The 24,698-nt window shown below is 41.3% G+C and overlaps 1 protein-coding gene across 7 annotated transcripts in view; it reads right to left on the bottom strand.

The window, feature by feature from the left end:
• Positions 1-24,698, bottom strand: part of FGFR2 (fibroblast growth factor receptor 2) — an 85,319-nt gene that overhangs the window by 27,865 nt on the left and 32,756 nt on the right. For all 7 annotated transcript variants that reach the window (XM_051618882.1, XM_051618888.1, XM_051618883.1 and 4 more), the window contains 3 exons: positions 20,956-21,079; positions 4,243-4,433; positions 1,822-1,966 (listed from right to left, as the gene is read on the bottom strand). In XM_051618882.1, coding sequence (XP_051474842.1) covers positions 1,822-1,966; positions 4,243-4,433; positions 20,956-21,079 — 460 coding nt within the window. The remainder of the gene's footprint in view (positions 1-1,821; positions 1,967-4,242; positions 4,434-20,955; positions 21,080-24,698) is intronic.

Here is a 24,698-nt window from a genome sequence, read left to right as displayed (position 1 = left end):
TCACTGCTTTGATTTCCCAGTTTGCCATTCAGTCTAAACTTGTGCACGTATGCATATGGATAGAGACATACACGTGTCTGCCCAGTTAAGTACATACATATACATTGAAATATTGGATAATTGAGCCTAATTTTAAAGGAAAAGAAAAAAAAACTGAAGCATTCCAACTAGGCTCAGGTTCATTTTGTTGCTTAAGTCAAACTTCAAAAGCAGTGTCATACTTTTTAACCAGATCAAGACATATCTAAAGATAAAGTATCAAATTATCTAGCCTAAAAGAAAAGTGGCTAAATTCACAAACAGACATTTGGGCTTGAGTCTGCATTGCCTGAATATCCAAAATTTTCACCGGGAGCTCAAAATACAGAGGGAAGGCAGGATGAATTGGTCACTCAGCATGCTTCTAAACTCAGGTTAGGGATTTCAAGAGTGAGGACCATATATTTCAAGTAACCTCATCAGTGGTTACCAGTCTGTGAGATTAGATTTGAGCAGGAGTGGTTCTACAGAGCTGTTAACTCTGACTGAAACCATTTTAAAATTATCTTCAAGACAGTTACATGTGCAAACACTGTCCCTAATTCCTTATCTGGGATTCATCCCCCAGATAAACAGCATTCCACAGCAATCAGAGGTCACTCCACAAGCAATGCACGTTCAAGCTGAAATTTTCTTGTGCCTCATTCTAGGCTTATAAAAGTATTTCATTCAAGAAAATCAGGTTAAAAAAAAATATATATATATGCTGTTCAAGCACTTGCCAAATGCAAACACTGCTAGCAGAAGCAAGCTCTACACCAGGATTGCTTTGCCTGCTTGGTGACAGACCACACAGGCTCGGTGCTCACACAGGAGTGAGATGTAATAAAGTTGCCTCGTTCAATATTTTTTAATAAAGGGTAAGAAAGTGGGAACATTCCTCTGCTGTAATTGAACCAGAGCAATATGCACATGCAGGTTTTGTACCTTTTACTTTGCATTAACAATTAATAAATGGTAAGCACAAGATGACCCAGCAAACCTCAGGTGGTTCGTGTTTTTTCAAAGGAACTCCTAAGGCAGCTGCCAACAGTTATAAAGGACAACATTTGACTAGTGTCAAAACCAACTAGTTACATCTTTTAACAGCTGATAACAATTTTCAGGCAAAACAAAAAAAAGCACATTGATGTTTGTTTCTTATAAGAACAGAAACATCATCAACCCCAGAATAGCAAGACATGCTTTGCAGTAAAAGCAAATCACTACTTGTTTCCTCAGAGCATGCAATGTTTAAAGATGCACGGAGCTGATTCCCAAGATATGGAAGGCACTGCTTCTGTACACAATCCATTGTCATTAAAATTAGAATTTCCATAAGAAATTTGGATGAGAGATAAGTGAATTTAAGCACACTAAATGGCTCAGAGATTGTGATGAACCATGTAAATGATTGTGGCCAAATTAGTCCCAAAGCTTCCAAAGAAACTTTGAATTTCCTCCTCTTGAAAAAGTTTACAATGATTAATGAGCTGATTTTCAGTTATCTCACCGAAGTGCTAAGGAAATACATCTCCTTGGCATTTCTGGTGAACATTGAAGACATATAAATATTTCAATTGAGTGCAACAGACATATTGCCTCCACACTATTTTGTTATTGTTGTTTTTAGGTCACAAATAAGTGACAATTGACTGGCTTGAGACAACTGTGTTTAAAAAAATAAATAAATCATTGTAAAAGTCCTTTTCTGAGACAGAAGCCGTGCTAATTCTGCAGCAACCAACAAGGGGGGAAAATCAAACAAAAGAGGAAAAACCACAGAAAGAGAGCAGTGTATACCTGGCAGAACTGTCAACCATGCAGTGTGAAAGGATATCCCAATAGAATTACCCGCCAAGCATGTATACTCCCCAGCATCCTCAAAAGTTACATTCCGTATATAGAGAACCTCAATTTCTTTGTCCGTGGTGTTAACACCGGCAGCCTGGAAAAAAACAAAAGAGGGAAGCAAGAGAAAAAAAGCTAGACATTGAGAGAATTCTTGTGGATAGGGAGATGGAGCCACAGGGCTTTGCACTTTGTAAAGGCAGAGGTGTAGAGATGCAAAGCTCCTTCCCCATCCACAATCCCTCACCTAAAAGGCGTTTACCAACAGGACCCAGCTCACCTCAGAAAGTAATCAACACCCTTCACCAGACCTAAACTCACCACCTAAACATGCATGCAATCAAATGACATGGAAAAATTGACCCACAGCTGTTTTGTTTTGTTTTTTTTCTTCTTTTTTTAATAGAAGGAAGTTGAAAGAAAAACAAAGAAAGCAAAGTAGGACAGAATGTGGTGTCCTTCGCATGTAGTTACCTGTTACAGAAGAAAGAGTTTACTCTAAAAATATCCTCTGAAAGGATGAAAAAGGCATATTCTGCTCCAAAGGACACAACTTGGTAGCTGTCTTAAGCAGTGTATGGTCCTTGCATCATCCACTGCACTACAATTGAATACTGTAAACTGTGCAGTGTTACCAAATCTCAGTTTCATCTGAAGCCTCGTAATATTTGGTGACTCGCTTAGAATTAGAAGCACAGTGGAGAAAATAGGAAGGCAGCTCAGGTCTTGCTCAAAAAAGAGCAGTTGTGGCTCTCAGAAATGTGGAGAAAAACTCATCCCCCAAAGGTTCAAAAACCAGGAGATGAAAATCAAATAGATTTTCCTAAATCTTAGGGAGTTTAAAAAATTATAAGCTGGAAAGTTTTGTTGCCAGTTTTTATTGTTATTGAAGGGTTATTTCCCAGGTAAGAATAAGTGAATAGCACCTGGAAAACCCTTCACCCTGCACAGCTGCTGTTGATGTGGGAAGTTATAAGTGACTAAACTGACCTGACTTAGGCTTCAGCGGGTACTTATGAGAACATTTCATATATATACAGGCAGATGTATATATATAGATATGCACTAATTAGGTCACAATTACATTATTCGATGAGTATCCCATACGTGAGCTGCAAAGTATGCAGAATTAACAACAGAACGAGGCATAAACACACAAAGACAACAAACACAAGAGAGAATAAAGAGCAGCATCAGAAACCAGTGCTTATGGTACACACAGAATACTGTGGGAATTTTTCCATGGCTGCTGGTGTAATACCAGTTGCATCACCAAAGGAGGATTACACATAGACCACAAGGCCAAAGAGTTATCCTACAAGCTGCCTGCAGTCTCCCAAAGCACCATTTTTCCAGCTTCTACATCCAGCTTGCTTTAAAAAACGTTGTTACCTTGTAGACTTGGCAGAACAGAGAGCCAGGCAGACTGGTTGGCCTCCCCTATATAATTGGAGACCTTACAAATATATTCTCCAGCGTCCGCCTCTGTCACATTGTACAGTGTCAGCACTTCAGCATTGGAACTATTTATCCCCGAGTGCTAGAACAGACCAATAACACAGGAGAACAAGGTCACTGCTGCCCAAAATGGACACCAATCTGTCTACGGTCCCACCACCAACACGTCATAAGAACACGCCTTCTGCTTCATACAGGTATCAGCACCAAAACATCGAGGGTTTGGGGGTTGTTTGGGTTTGTTTTTTTTTTAATCTGAAGTATCACAGGAGGATGTTAGAAAACAGCAGCAGTGGGGAAAAAAGCACCTGGGCTGGTACATTGGAACATGATGGTCTAGAACTGGCTGTCCTGCCTGCCAACACGCTGAGCTTTGGCAATGCCACCCAGCTCAGAAAACTTTGTGGAGTTTCCTTGGTCAGGCTTGTGTGCCAGCAGGAACGACACCACCGATACGCCGCGGCACGCCAGCGAAAAATGGACATCTCTGCAGGCTCAGCATCCAGAAAACCCCTTCCTGCCAATAAATGTTGGCAGCAGGTGCCACATTACTTTGAAATAAAGAGGCTGAAGAAACACGAAAGAAATGGAGCACATTGTCCTGGGTATGTTTTGGATGTGTTCTACCAAAACATAAATGTCAATTATGTTCTTTAAGAGGGTTTTCCTTTTTTTCTTAACAAGTCATGCCTGAAACATTCAGAAATAAAGGACTTTATGGCAGTGAAAAAGAGCAAAACAGTGTCTATTAGCTACACAATTAACAGTTAGACTATCCAATGTTTATGTAACTCATTATTTCATTTGTAACAAACATTTCCATTTTCAAAAGCTGTTCAGATCTCAAAATTCTATTAAAATAAATGCAATGCTTTTAAGAAGTCGTCACCACCGCCGGCACCTGCCAAGCCTTACCTTTAAAACCTGAAGATATGGCAGTCCATCTGGTCCATATTTGCTGCCATTCTTCTCGACATGTTTGATCCACTGGATATGAGGTTGAGCATCACTGTAGACTTTGCAGACAAACTCAACGTCACCTCCAACGACTGCTGAGGCATTTGCTGGAAGGCCGGCTTGGAGGATGGGCCTGTGTGGGGATCGCTCTGGTCGGGTGGGGAGGGGGAGGGAGAAGGAGCAGGAGAGAAAGAGAGAAATAAAGATACATAAATAAGCAGAGCTGCCAAGAAAACTGTAAGTGAACTCCAGCCAAAAAGCCCTGTAAGCCTGTTGGCTGACTCCTCCGAAATAGCACTGCAGCCAAAATGTGTAACAAAAAGTACAGTTCAAAGAAGTGCTTGAGCACTACACTTTTAACATAAAGAAAAGCCATTGGGAGGGAGGGGAGAAACTGTGCTTGAAGCTTTACACATTTTTCATAGTTCCATTCAGTAAGAATTAAGTAAAATACTTTGTTGTTGTGTTTGTTTTTGGTGGGTTTTTTAGCTATTGTAGTAAGTACTTCTGAGTTCTAAAACATTCTAATTGGACTAAACCTCCACAAATTAAGAAGAAAAAATGATTGATTAACTTTGAAAACTGATTAATGTGTTAAAATAAACCAAAGGGAATTGCTGAAAAGTAGCAGCACTGAAACTCTTAACGCAGGGGACACACATCAGACAGCTCAGCTTTTCAAAACACTCTGACCAGTGCTACCGCAATAGCTGCTCTCTACTTCACCTAGACACAGCAGCTGAAATACCAGTTTGTTCTTATTCTGAGCAGAACACCAGGAAATACAGAGTTCCCTGGAAAAGTGTAGAATATTTATTGTAAGCCAATAAAGTTTCTAACCTACGGACTTAAGCGTTTGTCAAACGTCCTTGTTCAAGCTGACATCACTGAAGATAGTGAGTACATCATCTGGGTACCCAGAGAGCCACTGCAACATTCCCAGCCCAATCCTGTGAATATGCATTGGATATACACAGTCTTTCAGCAAAGTATCAGATGGAACTCTTACCCTCAGCTCTGGCAACGAGGCAGCTTCCCATCACCCTCCCTAAGCCTGATTTAAAAGCTGCTGACATTTTCAGGGTGGTGGGCAGGGCTGAGCCCAGCTCCCCAGCTTTCACGGCCATCAATATTTTTGCTGGACTAGGCAAGTGGGAAAAGCATAAAAACTTTTCATTCAAACATCACAGAAGACAAAGTCCAGGTTACCTCATTTCTTTATTACCTACTGAGCAAGACAGGCACTGCCACCCCCTCCAGAAAACCTTCAGAGAACTGAAGCTTCCTCAGCCTAGCTGGAAACTCACCTCCTAATTCTCTCAATCTCTTTTTCTAAGAAAGCAAAGTTACTGCTGATCTACCCATACATTCAACCCATGAATTAGAAGCGAAACACCCATTGCCCAGCCCCTTCTCCCCAGCTCCAGGAATTCTTTTAAAGATAAGTAAAACTGAGCAGACCTAAATATTTATTTGTAGAGGCTGCACGCTGCAAAAGCTTCACCACTACGAGCCAAACCAACTGACTTTCAATCAAGTGTTCCTTCTCAAACATACTAGTTTCCAATAAACTGTTTCACAAGCAAACATTGCGAGTGTAATAGCAAATAATGATGCCTGTGGAACAATGGGATCTTTTATACAGCCCAATATATTTGGCATGCAGCAAACATCTACTGGGAATTTATTCACTGAGGCTACGCTGGCAGCACACTACAAAGCAGCAGTCTTATTTTACTTGTGGCAAAAGTGCATTTGTGTTGCAGTTATTAAATTATTCCATGGCTACATGTGTCATTTTCAAAGATCTAGGAATGGTGTAATATTTTTTAATTTGTAAATTACAGTAGAACATATAAATTACTATTTTACAGTTCTGGAGAGAACTTTTAGTTTCTCACCTTATACTGAATAAGCTCTAATTCCATCTCCCTCGCTCCTTCATTTAGGTAGAAAAACAGCAAGCAAAAATCTCTCTTTAATAGAAACCTTACACCATCTTCCAAAACTTATTACAGCTGCCTTCGGTATAAAATGAAACCTTAGAGAATGTTATTTAAAATGTTTTTTAGAAGTCAGTAGGCCTCATGTTTCATTTCTTCACATCAGGGTTTGATTTCCTTTGTGACCTTATTCTCTGCCCTTAAACAAACCAGAGAACGAGGCCTGAAACATCTTGGAAAAGTTCCTACTATGCCAGCATCAACACACAAAATGTGTTTAGTTTGTCCCCATAGTCATCAATGATTTAATCTTTTATTGTGACTGTCAAACATTTCCTCTACTGAAAAAGAAGAGGCAAAGCAAAGAAGTAAAAGCAAAGTTCTTACATTCTTGATCCCAAACTCCCTTTAAAAAGTTAAATAAAGCACATGCACATGTAGAGGCAAAACATTTGTGAAATTTCTTATCTAAGGGTAAATGGATTAAAAACAAACTGTAGTTGCCCTCCAACATATGGAACAATAATTAGAGTTCATCACCTCCCCCAGATCAGCAAAAGGGAGGACTTCTATGCCCACACAGGAAAACAACACAGAAGAACATAACCAAATTCAGTGGAGTTTCATGACAAACCTGGAGTCCAAGGACCAAGAAACACACTCAGTGTTGGAGAAAATAACTAAATATGGAGACATTCCCACTAGTCACAAATGACCAAGTGTAATTCCATACAGCATCATTTCTTGGAAATAGTCTTTTCAGGATGTTAGCCTGCCTTTCCTATTTCTCTGCAAACCACACACATCTAAGGACTCTGCTTCAGCACAGGTACTGTCAAAATCATATTCATAAATCTCGCATCACTATTTAGGATTTAAAATAGGAGCTGTACATTCATAAGTAGATATCATCACTCTAACAACTGGCTATGCTAACGTTAGATGAAAACAGAGTTGTTGTTTTTACTAAAGACTAGCAAAAGAGTCAAAGTTGCCTTTAAAAAATCTTAAAGGCAGGTGAAACTAATTTTATCATCAGCCTTACAAGACCTGATAATCAGGAACTATAATGACCACATACATCTAGTTATTTCACTCAGACAAATATTTTCATAAAAGTCAACAACCAATCTCAGTAGTGCTGTAGCCCTACTGATTTCAATATTCCCCTTGCTCATTTATGTTGAATTAAATCAGAACATCAAAAAGCAAATTATATGATTCTATGATTACTATTTGACCACTGAAATGTCCATGTTTCATTCACTGTTAACACGTTTCAAAAACAAGTCAACAGCATATGCTACAATACAGAAAATCACCCCACAGATCAGCTGTCTTCAAGCACACCAAACATCATAAGGACCATAAAAAGTAGTAGATACTAATTTCACTACCATAAATATTAGTTACTTAATGAACTACACAGAGACCTACAAGGTTTTTTCATAGATACGCCCTGCTTTCTCAAACAGACCTCCCTGGTTCAACTGAAATGCAATAGAGGTTTAAAAGTGAATGCAATGGATGTTTAAACACTTTTTAAATTTCAAAATATTTTCTATATGTTGATCTGAAAGTAACTGAGCCAAACTGATAAGTAGTATACATCTCCATATGTTACATTTCGATTTTATTCCAGATTCTTCCCAAACTCTAACCTCATAATGCTTTTTAAAGACAAAACATGTTTAATGCTGGATACCATCTTGAGACAAGACACCAACCTGCATTCATTTCCCCAGTTAAGGTTTAGATACAAACCCAATATCACCCCCATTTGATGACTCAATTATTTACAAAAGGTAGAGCAAGAACAAGAGCTCATGTGAAGAATATCATAGTCAAGACTACAAGCACCTAATTTTTACACCACTCATAAACATGCCCAGGACTTGAGCATTTCTGCTCAGAATTGCTTGAGCAATTCTGCTTGCTTATCTACAGACAAACAGACCAGCTATCTGAAAAGAAGACTGATAATGAGACCTGCTCAATGGCTTAGAAGAAACTGTCATTTAGCCTGTTAATGTTACAACTTCAGAAGACCTTCCTCCAAAAGAGAAAGCTGCAAAGAATCCAGGAAAGCTGGAAAATTCCAACTTTCCGAACACCTGGCACAATGGAGGGAGCAGCCAAGGAAGCTCCCAGCCCTGCAGGACACCTGGGGATGGGTGGGAGCCCATCCTGCCACAGATGATGGAAGAAATAACTGCAAGGACTATCCTGGAAATGACTGCTGGAGCCTGCAAACTTCACAAGGAGCCCTAAGAATTGGCTCTTTAAGTTGTTCCTCAACAGGTGGTTCCTTCAGAAGGGCCTCATCTCTCTCCCATCCTTGGCTTTATCTCCTCCAACTTTTTTGCTGATCAACTGCAGCCACGACAGAAGGAATTCAGAGAGGAAAGAGACAGGAAAGCCATGATGCAGACAGATGTGGTGAAGATGAGGGCAATAGGGACCAAAAACCAAGTTTCACAGCCAACAGATATCAGAAGATCCAATCCCACCACTCTGGTCCTAGTGCAGGGACAGAAAAACCGCAGGAAGAGAGGCTGCCCGCCAAACACGCCAGCAGAGGGAAGATGTAGGGCAGGATTTGCTGGTGCCAGAGGCCAAAGTGGAGGGTATTGTGCCTGAAAGTGGCTGTGCTGCTGCTGGAGAGCCTTGGCAGGGAGAGGAGACAATAACCCCGGAAGGAGTGAGTGGCTGGGGCCCATCCCCAGGCCAAGTCTCCTTAGCAACCTGGCTGTGCCAGGGGCTGAGAAGAGCTCTGGTGATTGTCTATCCAAGCCTCCTTGTCACCCCAGCACAGACAGTTCAGGACCTTTCATGGGAGCTAAAAGCCAGAACCAAAGCCCATTGAAGTCAGAGGGAAAACTCACATGGAATTCAATGGGCTTCAGATAAGGCATCCGATTCATTTCAACAAAAAATGAAAACTACTCTTATTTTTCCTCCTTTTGAATGTGCTTGTTTCCTTTCCTTGCAAATGTGTGATTCAAGTGCAGGCCAGGAAAATAAAAGCTGAATAGCAAATGCATGAACAAACATGAGTTCTGGGGACAACCGAGAGATCCTCAATTAAAGGAGCAGGATGGAGAAAAGAAGTTATCTAGCTCGTTTCCACAATTTTTAATTAGACACATTTATCTGACTTTAATACCAGTTTTGAAACTTTACTGACTCTGAAGGAGTCATCTTGATGGCTGCTCTGTGGTGTTACAGAGGGCTCCCTCAAATGACATCTCCCAGCGCATCAGTAACCTTTCTGGATCAAGAGCCCCTGGTAGAGACTGTGTGTGTTCGGTCTTCACGGAATGAAAAACTAAGCGGTTCCAGCTGTCCCTCTGCATAACTGAAAACACAGACCTTTCACGCCCTCTTCTTCACTTGCCCTGGTCAGAACAGCACATTCAGCTCTATAGTTGCTTATTTTGCCTGACCCGAAGCTCAGGAAGTCTACAGCAGCAGTCTGGACATCACTGAGGGAACACGCTGCCCATTCCCAGCCACCTTCCTTCCGATCGTGCAACATCTGCTGCTTTGGAAAATGCTAATTATCCTGTAAATTACAGGTCTCAAAAGCATCCTACAGTGTTTTAGGCCAGACTGTAATCACAGCCTCTTGCCTTGGCTTTGGCAAGGCAAGTTTTCCCAAACTCACAAGACTGACTCCTCAGCCTTAAAAAAAAAATATCACAGCCTTTTCATCACACAGTTGGACTGAAATTTCTCCCCTATCCAGCATTATCCAAGTTCATACAAAGGACCTGACGTGAAACTACACTTGCTCTCCACACCCCTAAGGTGGAGTGGCAAAGGAGGGGTCTAACCAAACAGATGTCCCCAGAGGAATTTCCTCCTTCAAGGTAGCTTTATACATATGGGCCAAGCCAAACCTTTGCTTCCTTTCTCTCCAGCAATTAAGCAATTGCTGAGGGGGGGCCTGCACTCTACGAAATGCTGGAAGGAAAACACAGCTAACCTCACTACTTGCTCCACGGCATGGAGGAGTAAGGTTGAGTGCTGGTGGCTCTTTCAAAAGAACAGAAACAACTGAGCAGGTGTAGGCAAAATGCCTCTGCTAATTCATGTCACACACTATATATACATGAGCCAGGAGCTGAGCAGCTTCCACCAGCTGAACCTTAGTTTGCTTTCTTTTCTGCATAACACTAAGCACTGCATGTTGTTTATGGCCAATTCAGAAGTGCTGCTGAACTGTCATGTTCCATTTATATGTACATACACACACAAATCATCGCTTCCCAGTAATTTAGCCACACCAAGGTAGCACCCATAGCAAGTTAGGGACAATGCTCTCTTCCCAAACTCTGCACAATCAGACTTTTAAGGCTACGAGGAATAACAGATTGCTGTCATTAAACACTAAGAGATAAAGACCATCCCTGGCAAGAGCGCTTGATAAAGAACAGGAGCCTCTCAGGCAGACTAGCTGAATAGCTTAAGGATCAGACCAGCATTACCAGTGCTGATGAAGTCATGCCTTACAAATTTTGGCATCTTCTACCAGCAGGCAACAGCCAACAAAAGCTCATCCTCTTCAGTATTCCTGTACAGCAGGAGCCCCCATGTACAGCATTTCCTATTGGCCCAACACTACTCAAAGAAGTCACCTCAGTGGCCAAGAGCTCCAAGAGGTATCACTGCAGCTGGAGATCCTCACAAATGAACCAGGAGAGGCCTAGAGCAGCACATGGGTCTGCTCATGCAGACAGGAATGAGGGGCTAACCTCCATAATCACCTTCTAAACTGCTACTACTACTAACAGAAGACTGTTATATAAAATTGAGGCATTTCTTTCTCCTCCTGTGTCACACATTCATCATTGCAAACTACTGTGTCCAAACCTCCAACTCTGCCTTGGTTAGTGGACCAGCATCAGCAGTCAATTCGAAGGGAGACTCCAGCAGGGAGCCAGACTCCGTATACTCCCTTTTGAATACTTTTGTATAAAATTAAACACTTGAACACTATTAAAGAATTTTAGTTCTAAAGATCAAAATTTCACCACAGACACCAAAAGCAGACCCATTTGCTCCCCACAGTAAAGCCTCTGCCACCCCATCCAAATTCCTTGAGCCATGCCCCCTTTAGCAAGGCTAGTCAAGTAAAAGATTTTAAAAAGGCACTGCCTTTAAAGAAACTAATAAGGTGTAATTAATACAGACTCTTGGTCTCACCACCTTCACCTCTAATTTGAAGTAATGACACAGGTTCTCCAGCAAGCAAAGCTCCCACTGATGTTATCCCATCTGTCTCTTTGGATAGCTCTAAGACATAGCTTGCTGTCCTATGTGCATTTTAACTAAAACCCATCTTCACATAACACCTTTGCCACATGAAGTTCATCTGCACACCTCTTCCTCATATAGCAGCAAGCTGAGGAAAACAAATCAAGCAAGACTGACTAACTTGCCTTGCTATAAAGCCTGTCGATGTCATGAAAACAGTGGGGAAAAAAAAAAACCAAAAATCACAATCAGAACTAGTTAAAAGCTACTGTCTGTCCTTAAATCAAAGGCTTACATGCTGTGGGTTTCATGAGCCCTAGGGAGCAGAAAAATCATAGCACCAAGAGTTGTACACTACTAATCCTGGAGTTCACTTGCAATATCTCCCACACAGTGCATGCATAAGCAAAAGCTTCATAGACATCTGAGCAAAGCAGGGAGGGGCCTTATTTTGGTGTGAAAAATCATGAGAAACAGAACAATGAGCTGAATTTTTTGTTGAAATTCCTTCCAATGTACCCTAAAGGAAAAAGGCTACAAGAGACTATGAAAAAAACTTGTGACTTCTCACAGACAAGTGGAAAAATGTTATTGTTCTGGCTGCTTCCAGAGACTGCATTAACTTCTACACACAGGGATATCACCCTTTGTGCTGTGCACAGCTCCCAGAGCTCAGCTGCTTCATAACAACCAGAGACAATGCTGGGGTCCAGCATGGTTGGACTGGGCTCTCCAGCAGGCTCCTCTGCCAAAGGTTTACTGTGTGCCTGGCAAAAAGCATCTCCCCCACAGGGATGATGTCCTCTCCCATCTGCAGTGGGTTTAAGTCCCCAGTGCACCCAGCGATGCCATAAAGCACACACTGGGAGTGGTTATTGCTGTTGTTACTGTGACCTGACTGCATCGTTTTCATCCTCCAAATTTCCTTTTCTGAAAACAGCTCTGCCTTTCAAGTAAAATGGAAAAGATTATGTCAACCTTTAAAAGCCCTCATATTTCTACACCTCTCCCCCTTTTCTTACACAACACATCTGCTCCATTGAGGACCACAGGTGTGAAATTATGGGAAGGACCATGATATTCTCCTCCCCTGCTAGACATGGCTGATGGACCATACCTCTTGGGGCAGAAGAGAAGCTCCAGCTCCCAGAGTTTCAATGCTCTGTGCTGGACCACCCTGACTCAGTCTTAAGACATGTCCATGTTGGACCTCCCTCAGCCTTCAGGCTAGCCTGAAGTTTGCCATCAAGTGGTCCCATATCAGGAGAGGACATGTCCCATATCATCAGGATCACACTCATTTCTGCAGCACAGGACCAGATGCTGAAGAAAACTGTTCTTGGGAAGACCCTGATTATACAAATTTGTCATTTTTCAAGTAATTCAAGAAAATCCAGGTAAAGTTTGCAAGATGTAACAACTTTCATAGCAAGTGATGAGGCTGGCTCTGCTTGGACACAAACTTGGTGCTCCAAAACAAGAAAGTTTCTCTCTGCTATTTCTGCAGTTCTTGACCTCTCTTCTTTACCCACGTTTCCAGCCTTTCAGCACACATCCAGCTTGCTATAAAGCCAAGCACAGGAACACCATCACCAGCTTCTGACTGAGCAACAGGTAACACAAATCCCTTCTGAGAAAACATCACTGAGGAGTAGGGGGCAAAAAAATAAATTAAAAAAAAAGGTCATTTGTTGTAATATTCATTCAAATATAGACATAGGTGGGTTTCACACATAATCCAGTTAGTGCATTAGCACAGATATCCAAGGAAATGTACATTTGAAACCAATTGCCAAAATGATATTACGTAGCTCAGTAGAATTTCTGCATCTAATCCAATCGAAGAGCAGAAACACTGCAGAGATAAACACTAACCTATCCCTTGATATTCTCTTGTAAAGGCAGAATACAGCTTTAGAGCAACTATTTTGATCACCTAATTTGTGAAGCTGAATAAAAATTCCCTTAAAAATATACATTATAGATAACCATCTTGTAAAAATGGAAAAAAAATTACTTTATTCCAACTAAGACTGTCATGTTGAGTTCTTCACTCAGCTCAAGTTCTGACAGTATCAGCGTTTTTTGTTCATGAACAGTCAAAAATTTCAACATATTCATGCAACCTTCTAAAAAGCAACCTGAAAAAATCTCTTGACAGAACAATTCAATACTCAGAAGTGCTTAAACTATTATTTTTAATGTGGCTTTTAAATTATAATTAAATTAGATTTCAGTTTATTTTTATGTTTAAATTAAGCAACTGCTGTTGGAGCTGCACCACGGGAATGGTAGTCATCCAAAGATGACCTAATGAGTTAAAATCCTGAAAATCTGTCAAATACAGCCACCTCTGGATTTCCAGTCCCACAGGGATTTGAACAGCAGTGAGAGGATGCCAACATGAATGTTGCCAGTGCAACCTTTAACAGCCACAGAATTTTACATTCTACTGATTTGTCCACATTTTGGTACTGTCAGGCCTCTCACCTTCATATCCATCTCCCCCTGCTATGCATCCCTCAAGGTTTTTTTTTTCTCCTACACTGCAAACCTCTGGGAAGACCCCCTAGACCCTTTCACTCTTGTGTCTTCCTAGTGCCACCAACCTCAGTCTCAGCTCGTTACAGTCATGCACAACACCTGAGTGCCATATCCATCCACATCTACCTCTGCTACATCTCTTTTAATCCTAGTTTAATCCCAAAAAACACTAGTGTGTGTGGTCTCAGGCTAGGATTGCCCTCACCCACCACGAGCAGCTATCCCACTGCAGCCACCAGACTGTCCCACAACTGAGTTTCCTCCCATGCTCGGGGAAAACACCAAGAAATGCAGGTGCAGGATATTGATTAATAAGGCAGCCATGATGAATAACCTTGTGTTTGCCTTTAATATGGTCCCTTCATCCAGTTTGTATCACAGTTCATTTAAGATTTTTTCCATATTTGTGATATTTCAAGCTTCCCCCCCTCTTTTTTTTAGTTTTTCAGCAGATGCAACTTAACCAATTTACTGCCAATTACACAACCAATTTTTTCAGCAACAAAATTGTTGAGAAAAGTCTTGGCCCAGATTGAAAAGCCCCTATGCTTAGACAGAAACATGGCTTTTGATCCATGCCAGTTGCACATCTAACAAGGCAACAGTCTTGTTAGCATCTTCAGACAACTCCTGCAAATTCCTACTTGCATTTGCACAGGTAGGATACTGCATGAATTAGAAGGCACGATTATAAATGATAATAACGGAGCTGAAATAATATCCTGCTCATCATTCATCAAAAGAAAGAGAAATACCTGCCTGGGGGCTGTAATAAGACAGAAAGTGGGACATGGAGACCAGTCCTCCCCCCCAGCAGACTCTCAGGAAGCATTCCAAACATGACAAATTCACTGTTCACCCAGCAGATGAAGTAATGACACTACTATTTGTCCATAAAATATAATTTAGCCAGACTACTCCAATGAAATCAGAAGCTTTAACACTATAAAACTAGGGGGCTGGAATATTTTTACCTTATTAAGAAAGGAGGCAAAAAAAAAAAACCCCAAAACTATAAGCTTTCATTTTCCCTTTAGCTGAACCATCACACTGCAGTCTTTGTTTCCAGGAGTGAACCACACGGCCTCCAGCGCTAAACAATTTGCGTCATTACTTCTCAGATGCACACACCTTGCCAAAAGCCCAGTGCCAGGTGTAAAGTCCACGCTCAGGCTTATCAGTACACTAAAGAAAATCTTCTTCCCTCTCGGCCTAACCAAATACCCGAGGGCAAGCATCAGTGTGGATTCCTTCATGTTTCCAGCCCCTGTCTCATCATGCCCCACGCCGCGAGCACTTGGGTGAAGACGTCAAGCCAAAGCTTGTCCGTGTTAAGAGCCAGTCAACAACTACAAGCACATCTGCCAGCAGAGCAAGTTTAGGCTTGGTTGTAATACCTACACTTAACTTCTGCCAGGCATTAGTGATGCAACGTCCAAGGCATTTATTTAGCTGGTGTCAGTTCCTTTTTCGTATGTAACATGAATCCTAAAAATAATTCTTTGGAAATTAAGGAACGTACTATAGTCAAATAAAAACTAACTCGGAACTTTGTCGCAACAAAACAAGCCTTGGCAAAAAAAGCAAATAACAATGCATATGTTTTTATGAATTCAGGAATGATAAAATGGAAACATGTCTTTAAAGAAAAAAAATGTGCCTGTGCCATGTTCACAGTTAGAGACTCTGAAAGCGCATGAAAATCCAAAAATAAAAGAGACTAGAAACAAAAGTAAAGTTTATTCTTCTGTCTAAACTAAGGGAAAACATAAATAGTGAAACAGCAATAGCAAACAGTTGATTCTATTTTAATTGGATTTTTTAATAACATGCTGTGAAAAGCAAGATTAAACTTGATCCTAAAGTCCTCTAAAACCTCCAAGACTTCAGAATAAAAGCATTTTTCTGCACACCCATCAGTAAAATCACTCATACATGAGATTTCTGGGGAGAAGCTTTAAGCTGACAGTCGTTTAAAATGCTTCCTGGATGAGAAGTTATTCTCACACTGTTTTCACATGAAAATACGAATTACTGTCAAGGGACAGCTGCGTGGTGCTCTGCCACCTCTGGAGAGCACTCCTCGGTAATGAGAGCCAAAGGCAAGGCTATTGGGTAAATCAGAAACTGGTCAGCTACACTGTCTGCAAAAGGACTTTACAAAGAAAAAAAAAAACCCACACGTATTTTTCACATGCTATGTTCATTTTTATAGTGAACAAAAGGGTCTTCTTGCTCATTCTTTGAAGATGTGTGGTGCTACAGCAGCTGCTCATGAAACCCAGTCAACAAGGTATTGCCCCGAACTGCAGCTGAAACCAAACCATCTTTTGTTTCCCTGGATGGTGACCTTAAATAGGACAGAAATGGCTACCTGCACTAGGAGTGTTGAAAGACTAACCTTTTTCTTTTTCTTTTGCCATTAAAATATAAATTCAATTAGTTACTTCCATGCTCACACAGAGCTGCTGCTGCCGCCGTGCTTGTACTCTGGCGCTAATTGCAATCCAAGAGTGATCTAATTAAACACAAGTCTCAGTGGCTGCATTCCCACGTGGCTTCCTACAACCCGGATTCACTACAACACAAGTCATAAGTGAAAACCACCTCGTTCGCCATCGTCCTCCCTTAAGACTGCATGACTTTACACACGTTTAATGAGAATGCAGTGAGTGCATTAGTAAGCCTGCTATAAAAATGTGTGGGTTTACCTACTGTTAAATACAAAAGAACAGAAAGGCACTTCAGCTGTATGTATAAAAAAAAAACCAAAAACAACAGCTGATGGGCTAAACTGTACAAGTGAAAGAACATTCTTTTAATTAAGGTACGGGATTAGGATTCAAGTACCAGCTTTACTTTTTGGCTCTGCCACCAGCTTCCTGTGTGACCCAGGGCAAGAAATTTCAGTGCTGCACAGCTCCGTTTTTCATCTGTAAAACGGACAGTGACATTTCCTTCTCCCAGTCCTTCCACGTTTCAGTTGTAAGCAATTACTGTGAGCTGGAATGTCGCCTTGGACAATAAGTATCTGATATTAATTGAAGCCTCTGGGTAGTAACCCAATAAAAAGCTACAACCTGTCTGTTTCCCTTTTGCAGGATCCTAAGGGAGTTTCTTACTGGCACCATTTGCCACTACTGCAATCTGACACATTTGAGTCCCTGTATAACTTTTGGTGGGGACTTTTTATAAGGGCATGGAGTGATAGGGCAAGGGGTAGCAGCTTTAAACTGGAGGAGGGGAGATTTAGGTTAGACATTATGAAGAAATTCTTCACTATGAGGGTGGTGAGACACTGGCCCAGGCTGCCCAGAGAAGCTGTGGCTGCCCTGTCCCTGGCAGTGTTGAAGGGCAGGTTAGATGGGGCTTGGAGCAACCTGGGCTGGTGGGAGGTGTCCCTGCCCATGGCAGGGGATTGGAACTAGATGGTTTTTAAGGTCCCTTCCAACCCAAACCAGTCTGGGATTCTATGATTCAGCCTGCTTAATCCCTTGTTTTGAAATGGAGGAGGAGAGAGGAAAAGGCAGTTGACTGGGGTATCCCAAACATCGAAAGAGTAACTTTTTCCAACAAAGAATATCCTGGCCAAATGGGCTGCACAATTCCCCACTAACACTGTCAACGTGCACATGTATCCTGTGTGATTCAGACAGGCTGCCAATGACCTGCAGATTTTTTCTTCAGTATTTTCTACTCCCATTGTAAAAAATTCAGTGCAACAGTTTTGCCAGGTTTGTAAATTTGAATTAGACCATCTGAGCTCACTTGACTATTTTAAGAGGGTTCTTGCAAGTAATTACAAGGTAAAAATGAGAATACTTCACACCTACATTCTGAACTGAAAACTACTCAGCCCTGTTGGCTCCAAGCTTTTAATTGTCAAAAGAGTTCAAGGTTTGGAAAATTATTGGCACCAAGTAATACTGGATATTCCTAACTATTATTGTGTCATTATTTGGCACAATTTTTGCTGGGATACCTCCCAAATCTGTGACATAATCAGAGGGTTCTCTACATTACACCATATAGTCAGATGCTCATGTTAGTGTAATATGTTACCATGTTTAATACCATTTGCTATTACTTACACTTAATCAACTCTGGAACTAGTTAAACCATATAGGAAAAGCAATTTCAGAGGCTTTCAACTGACAGTTTTCCACACACAACTGGACCTAAAATTATGACCTGAAGTTTCTAAGATATGGTCTACATAGGCAATTGCCTTTAAACAAACATCCATAACTCTCCACAACACTGGTGGAACTGAAAAGTCGTATGAAAACAGAAAAAAAGAAGGGGGGGAAAAAAAAAAAAGGCACAAAATTAACTTCTGTAGAACCATCTTAACTAGAAAAACTGTCAGAGTTTCCCCTTCTGGCCAAGTTTAATTTACTGCTTCAGCAATTTTTATGCCCAACCTCCATGATTATTACAAGCTTTTGGCAACATAGAAATGGCTGAGCTCTCCCCCTTTAAGGTTCAAGTCCTAGTGCAGTATCTCTTGAAAGACTCATAGTAAATTCAACACAGGTATCTTAGCACGTGCATTCCCACACATATGTTTTCAAAGCAAAGTAACAATTAGACCCTTTAACTCATCAAATTAAAGGGTGTAAAATGATTAAGCACACAGAACTCAAAGATGCAGACTGGGATTTGCTGAAGTCACTTTTGGACTTCTGGTTTGCTATCTCACAGGGTCTGAGCATCAGCAAATGCTGAATATTCACCCAGGGAAAATCAGCTGGGTACCCAGAACCCCAAATCACTAGTCACTTTTGAAAAACCTCACTATTTACTTTTCTGCCACTCTATAGGAAAGGAATAGACATTTAAATAAATGACATAATCCTTATTACCATTCCTTTCATTCATGCAGGTCACTATAACTTACTGCCAGGAAAAATAAACTTCTGCATAATATTCCTCAATGTAAGACATTCAAAAGGCTCAAAGGGGGAGAGGAGGTGAGAGGGCTTCTGACAAATATTTGCTCAAGTGACCACATCATCCAGGAACACATTTGCTAGAAAAAAAAAAATGGGTGAAGAAATTTATAGTGACGATGAATCATGCCAGACTGGTGCTGGGGTGGTCACGAGGAAAAGGAGCAGGGGATAGAGAAGGGAAGGGGAATTTTTAATCAGTTTTCTTTCAGCAAGGAACGCCCCCCCCCCCAGTGTTGCAAAACGGGCTTTCTTCTCCCCCATAGCCTACTAGAAAACAGTTTTAAGTAAAACCAGAGAACACCAGAACACAATTTACTCCCACCTTTGGCAGCCGTTGCTGCTGCACCCTCCATAAACTTCATTTAAACAAGCGTTAAAACAAAAATGGCTTTGCCAGTCGTTCAGCTCACCTTAACAATACCCACAGCTCCCTCTGAGGATGACAAAATATTGCCAAGGCTATAAAAATCCTCACTGCTCTCAGTGTTGACTACCTAAAACCACATATAGGTGAGCTGGGTGGTTCACAGAGTGGATTTGAAGATGTATTGGAGCTACTGGTAGGACTTAAATCCAATGGCATCCCTATCACAAAATTATCTCCTCCTTCCTCTGCTCCACAAAGCCCAGTTCTCACTGGCATTTTCAGGGGCAATTTGTTCATGTTTTTCTGCCTGAGAAGCTGGCACTTGTTTTATTTTGGATTTGGGGGTTTCTGAAGATTTAATTGGTCCCAGACAAAATTAGATACTACTTTTAAAGAGCATACAAACCAATGCAAGATTCTTATTCATGTAAAAAACAATCAAGAAATAGAGAAATGAAAAATTTGCCACTGTTTTGGTCATATAAACCCAAACTCACAGTTAAGATTCTTCACAGAAGATAAGTTGGGCTGTCAGTCACCAGCCAAAAATAGCTTAAAATTACCAAATCAGTTTTTTTTGCTTTCAATACTGATTGACCAAAAGTTTTTTTTCATAGAGCTTGTGATGCTCAGATCATCCCACAAGCCTGGAGAGAGCAAAGCCCATTCCAGACATACTTCAGAACCTGCAGCTGAGATCCCCAGAGGTACTCCCAGCAGGTCCGATTATAGCAGCCAACATGATTATTTTTGGACAGCAATGTCTCCAGAGTCAATAAAACTGCTCACACCCACCCAGGCTAATCAGGGAGAAGTAGGGGTGAATGAAATTGGTTCCTGAGATTTCAAGCCCTAATTTAGCTAAGTACTTAAATAAATATGTGTAAGCCTTATTAAAGTCAACAGGATTTTGGTATTATTAAGTTAATATTACTGAGTACGTGCTTAATGGTCCCGCTGAATCACAGCTTTGCTACTACTAAGAATTCAGACAGCTTCTTAAAATTTGCCCTCAAGTAAAACCATTTATTCACAACTTTTGATGCCTACAACTCCAGGATTCCTCTTAAGGCCAAGCAACTGGCTACAATTGGATCTGTTACACCACTGTGAATAGAAAGTCTCTCTCCTGAAGCTCCAGATCCACACTGGCTTCACCACAAAGTCAGTATCTAGCTTTGCATTTTAAAAACAAATAATTTCAGCTATAACAGCAATCTAAAGGATCACTTGACACAGTCTTCATAACTGCAGTTATTAGAATTCATTAGTACAATTGTACAAGTAACAATTAAAGTTTAATACTCGTTAAAATTTCATCAGCATTCCTTAATTGCTCATCACAGTAAGTTTGTATATGTATTATAGCGACTAGAACTCATTTGCACACATGAATATCACACCTTTCCCAAGACAGGGGTAGATCATTCCTACAGACATAAGACAGATGAACATATTAGGTTGTGTAATGAAATCTTCTCTTTAGAGTCCTGCAAAATCTTCTTCAAAATTAATGCAAAAACGTATCAGCTTAGTTCTAAACGTTTTCATAGAGAAACTCCTTAATTAGAAATGTCATCTGAGATGTGACAGAGTTACTTACCAACAACATCGAGATGGTACGTGTGGTTGATGGATCCATACTGGTTTTCCACGATGCACGTGTAATTTCCTTTGTCAGAGGGGACCACACTCTCCATGATGAGACTCCAGTGCTGGTTGCGGACCTGGTGGATTGTAACCAGAGAGGTTGGGAACTTGACTAACATAGTTTCACCCTCTCCTCCTCCAAAGGAACTGTTTTCTGAGTAGTTAACCTTCTGTAGTCTATGCTAAAAGGCCTTGCTGTGCTCCACTGAGATGTGTCAGAGCTCAGGAGAATCAGTGAGCCCCATGAGCTGCCCCTGAGCAGTAGGTATGGCTGGGCTCCATACCAAGGAGCTGTGGAGCACCAACATAGTATCTCGGTCTCCAAGTCTCAGTTCCTCAAGAGAAACAGCAGGTACAAAGATAAGCATCCTTCCTACCACCAGGTGAAAGTCCAGACTGGAAGCTTTCCAACTGAAAACCTTCCACAAAGGAGGCTGCTGTCTGCAAGAAGCTACAGTCCAGAACTATGGCACATAGCAAACCAGGCTGGCTTCAGTGAGGCCTACAATGGCAGCTCTGCTGAAATAATTATTTATTATTTTACAGGCTGAGAGTTGGGGCTGTTCAGCCTGGAGAAGAGAAGGCTCCAGGGAGACCCTGTAGTGGCCTTCCACTGAAGAGGATACAGGAAAGCTGGGGAGAGGCTTTTTACCAGGGTGTGTAGTGATAGGAAGAGGGGTAATGGTTTTAAGCTGGAAGAGGGGAGATTAAGGTTAGACATCAGGAAGAAAGTCTTTACTGCAAGGATGGTGAGGTTGCCCAGAGAAGCTGTGGCTGCCCCATCCTTGGAAGTGTTCAAGGGCAGGCTGGACAAGGCTTTGAGCAACCTGATCTAGTGGAAGGTGTCCCTTCCCATGCAGAGGGGTTGAAAGTTGGTAATCTGTATGGTCCCTTCCAACACAAACCAGTGTATGATATGATTCTATGATTTGACAGTTCTGGACATTTAAATACTTTATTTCTTCCTCACCAGGCAAAAAAACAGCTGCAGCAGTGAAATCTTTCACACATTCTGATGTATTTGAAAGATATATTTTTATATACACACACACAATGTTTGGGATCCCTCCCACAGACACAAGAGTGGCCACATCTCTTACTGCCCTGGGGTACCACAAGAAAGAAATGAAGATGCTGCCCCGTTAAAAACACCTGAAGAACATCCTCGTGGAAACAGAGCATAAGGACATACATTTATTTCACACTTCTCAGACAGAATCTATTAGAGGTGCTGATTCATTTGAACTCAAGTGGAGCTTTGGCATTGGTCTTGTAGAGAATAGGATCCAACCCAATCCTGGAAGGATATGGAGCCATCCGGTACACATATATATTTCCTGCATCATAAACTGGCTCCCAAAACGACCTGTTGCTGGTTGTCCTCTAATCCCTTGTTTTAATGTTCAGATTTTTGACAAAGATCTTAGCATTATGTAGCTGTAATGCACAACTTTTAAACTGCAAAGTAGATATTTCAGCAAATGGAATAAAAATACAATCTGGTACAGTCATTTTAATCAGCCAAATGGAAAGCAGTAATTCAGTGCAGTCCACCAGGAAAATTTATGGACCATTCAAGTGACACTTCCAGTAACTACACACTCTTAAAAGATCATTACAACTATAGGTCTGAAATCCTGCTTTCTGCCTGTGAAGGTCTTTATCCAGCCAAAAAAAGGCTACACAGGGCTGTGTCCCTGGTGCCAAGAGCTTAGCTCTGGCTGCAGGTAAAAACGTCTGCAGTTCAAAGCTTGGAAGAAAAGAGTACTCTCTGTAAGGGGCTCCTGGCTTTCCTACCTGTGCCCCCCAGCCAGTAATTAGATCATTATCTAGTAATTACTATGACTGTCCAGTTACAGGCTAATAGTATTAGCTAGCAACTGGCCACCCGGGCTTTGAAGAACAGAAAATCTAATGAGACACCAGCAGCAGGTGAAGGGCATGAATTTTAACCAAACACCACAAAACGTGTGGCAATATGACCCCAAAATCTTCAGCCTAAACTTGCAGCTCCTCTTCCCCAGCCTCCCATCTTGCTGTTATACATCAAAACTGTATCTTGATTTGTTGTTTTGTTGTGTTTTTTTTTTCATACTATGAGGAGTTAAGAAATAAGTCTATAAAGCTAGAAAGTTTATCAGGGTTATTTTATTGTCTTGTTATTTTATTAAGCAACCTTAAAAGTCAAAGTTTGCATCAGGAAGAATTACTTTCAAAAACCACTGGTAAATAATAAATACAGCAGCTACATATTTTAAATATTTTACTTCTTTATGAGTTATCTGGGGGCAACCTTGGTCAAAGTGACCTGAACTTTTTGCCATTACAAGTTACATCACACTTCTCAGAACCAGAGCAAATGCTTTTAATGTATCTGACTGCACAACAGGAAGAACAGATCATGGTTCTGTGGAAGTTAAAGCAAAATAAAAATTGCTAACAAGCTGTAAGTAATTAATTTGATGGGAAAACACAATTGTTTAGCATTCAATAAGAAAACAACTAACTTACAGCCACAAGTGGATATACTGGATAGCAATATTAAAAAGAATTTGTGCAATTTCCCTTCTTGCAACTCCAAGGAGAAGAGATAATATCTTCATAATAAAATAACAGCTTAAGCCTCTTCAGTTTAAGCTCAACAACTGCTGTAGAGGCCCAAAGCATTTATTACACATCGTCACACAACTGGATTTATGTCATGAATCTGGATTCAACTAGATTCAGCTTGCTGGCTTATTGCTTTCTGCTCACCAGTGCAGCATTGTAATGCCCAGAAAAAGCCTCTGCCGGGGATGACGGCATCTTCTCCCACTGAAGATTCCCAAACTGAGCCTTCCATTCTCACCACACATCCCTGCACACATGCAGCTCACAATGCCCTGAGCATACAAGCCTTCTTAACTGGGTCTTCTTAAACAATGTGCTGTCACTCCCTAGTCCCAGTAAAGCCTGTCTTGGGGCAGCCAAATTGTGACAACCAGCGCTAACATCACACCAGTTTACAGAATCACAGAGGCGTTCTGGCTGGAAAAGACCTTCCAGATCACCAAGTTCAACTCTACCAAGTCCACTGCTAAACCATGTCCCTCAGCTCAGCACATCTACATGTGTTTTAAAACACCTCCAGGGACGGTGATTCAACCGACTCCTTCGGCAGCCCGTGCCAGTGTTTAATAACCATTTCAGTGAAGAAGTTTCTTCTAATACCCAATCTAAACCTCCCCCGGTGCAACTTGAGACTACTTCCTCTTACCCTACATAACAGCTAGTTTCAAAAGAGGTTCAAAGCTTGAACAGCACACGGCTCTGACAGCAGCATTCTGTGTCCAGGTGAACTACAACAGTGATAGTCATATTTGGGGGAAGAAAACCAAGCCAAACAAAAAAAATACCTCACTTTGGTGACTGACATAGCAAATAAGATGGTCTCTTTGGTAATTCAGGTTAAAGCCATTAGGTCTCTCCTGGTTGCTCACTGGGGCCCTTCTAACTCAAGGCACTGGTCCCACAGCTCTCCAAATACTCCCCGGTAACTTTTCCTGGGTAAAACCAACCAGGTCCACTTAAGATGCTTTAATAGATGACTTAGGCTCATCCAACAGCTAGACAATATTAGGGAGCTCATGTGACCTAAGCCACTAGGAAAAAACAAGAGGGCAGCAACAAGCCACGGAAAGTAAGAGCATCTTCACC

The sequence above is a fragment of the Apus apus genome, chromosome 4, assembly GCF_020740795.1.
Source record: "Apus apus isolate bApuApu2 chromosome 4, bApuApu2.pri.cur, whole genome shotgun sequence".
Lineage (NCBI taxonomy): Eukaryota > Metazoa > Chordata > Aves > Apodiformes > Apodidae > Apus > Apus apus.
The sequence above is the reverse complement of the archived record's forward strand: the minus strand, read 5'-3'. Positions and strand labels throughout refer to the sequence as shown.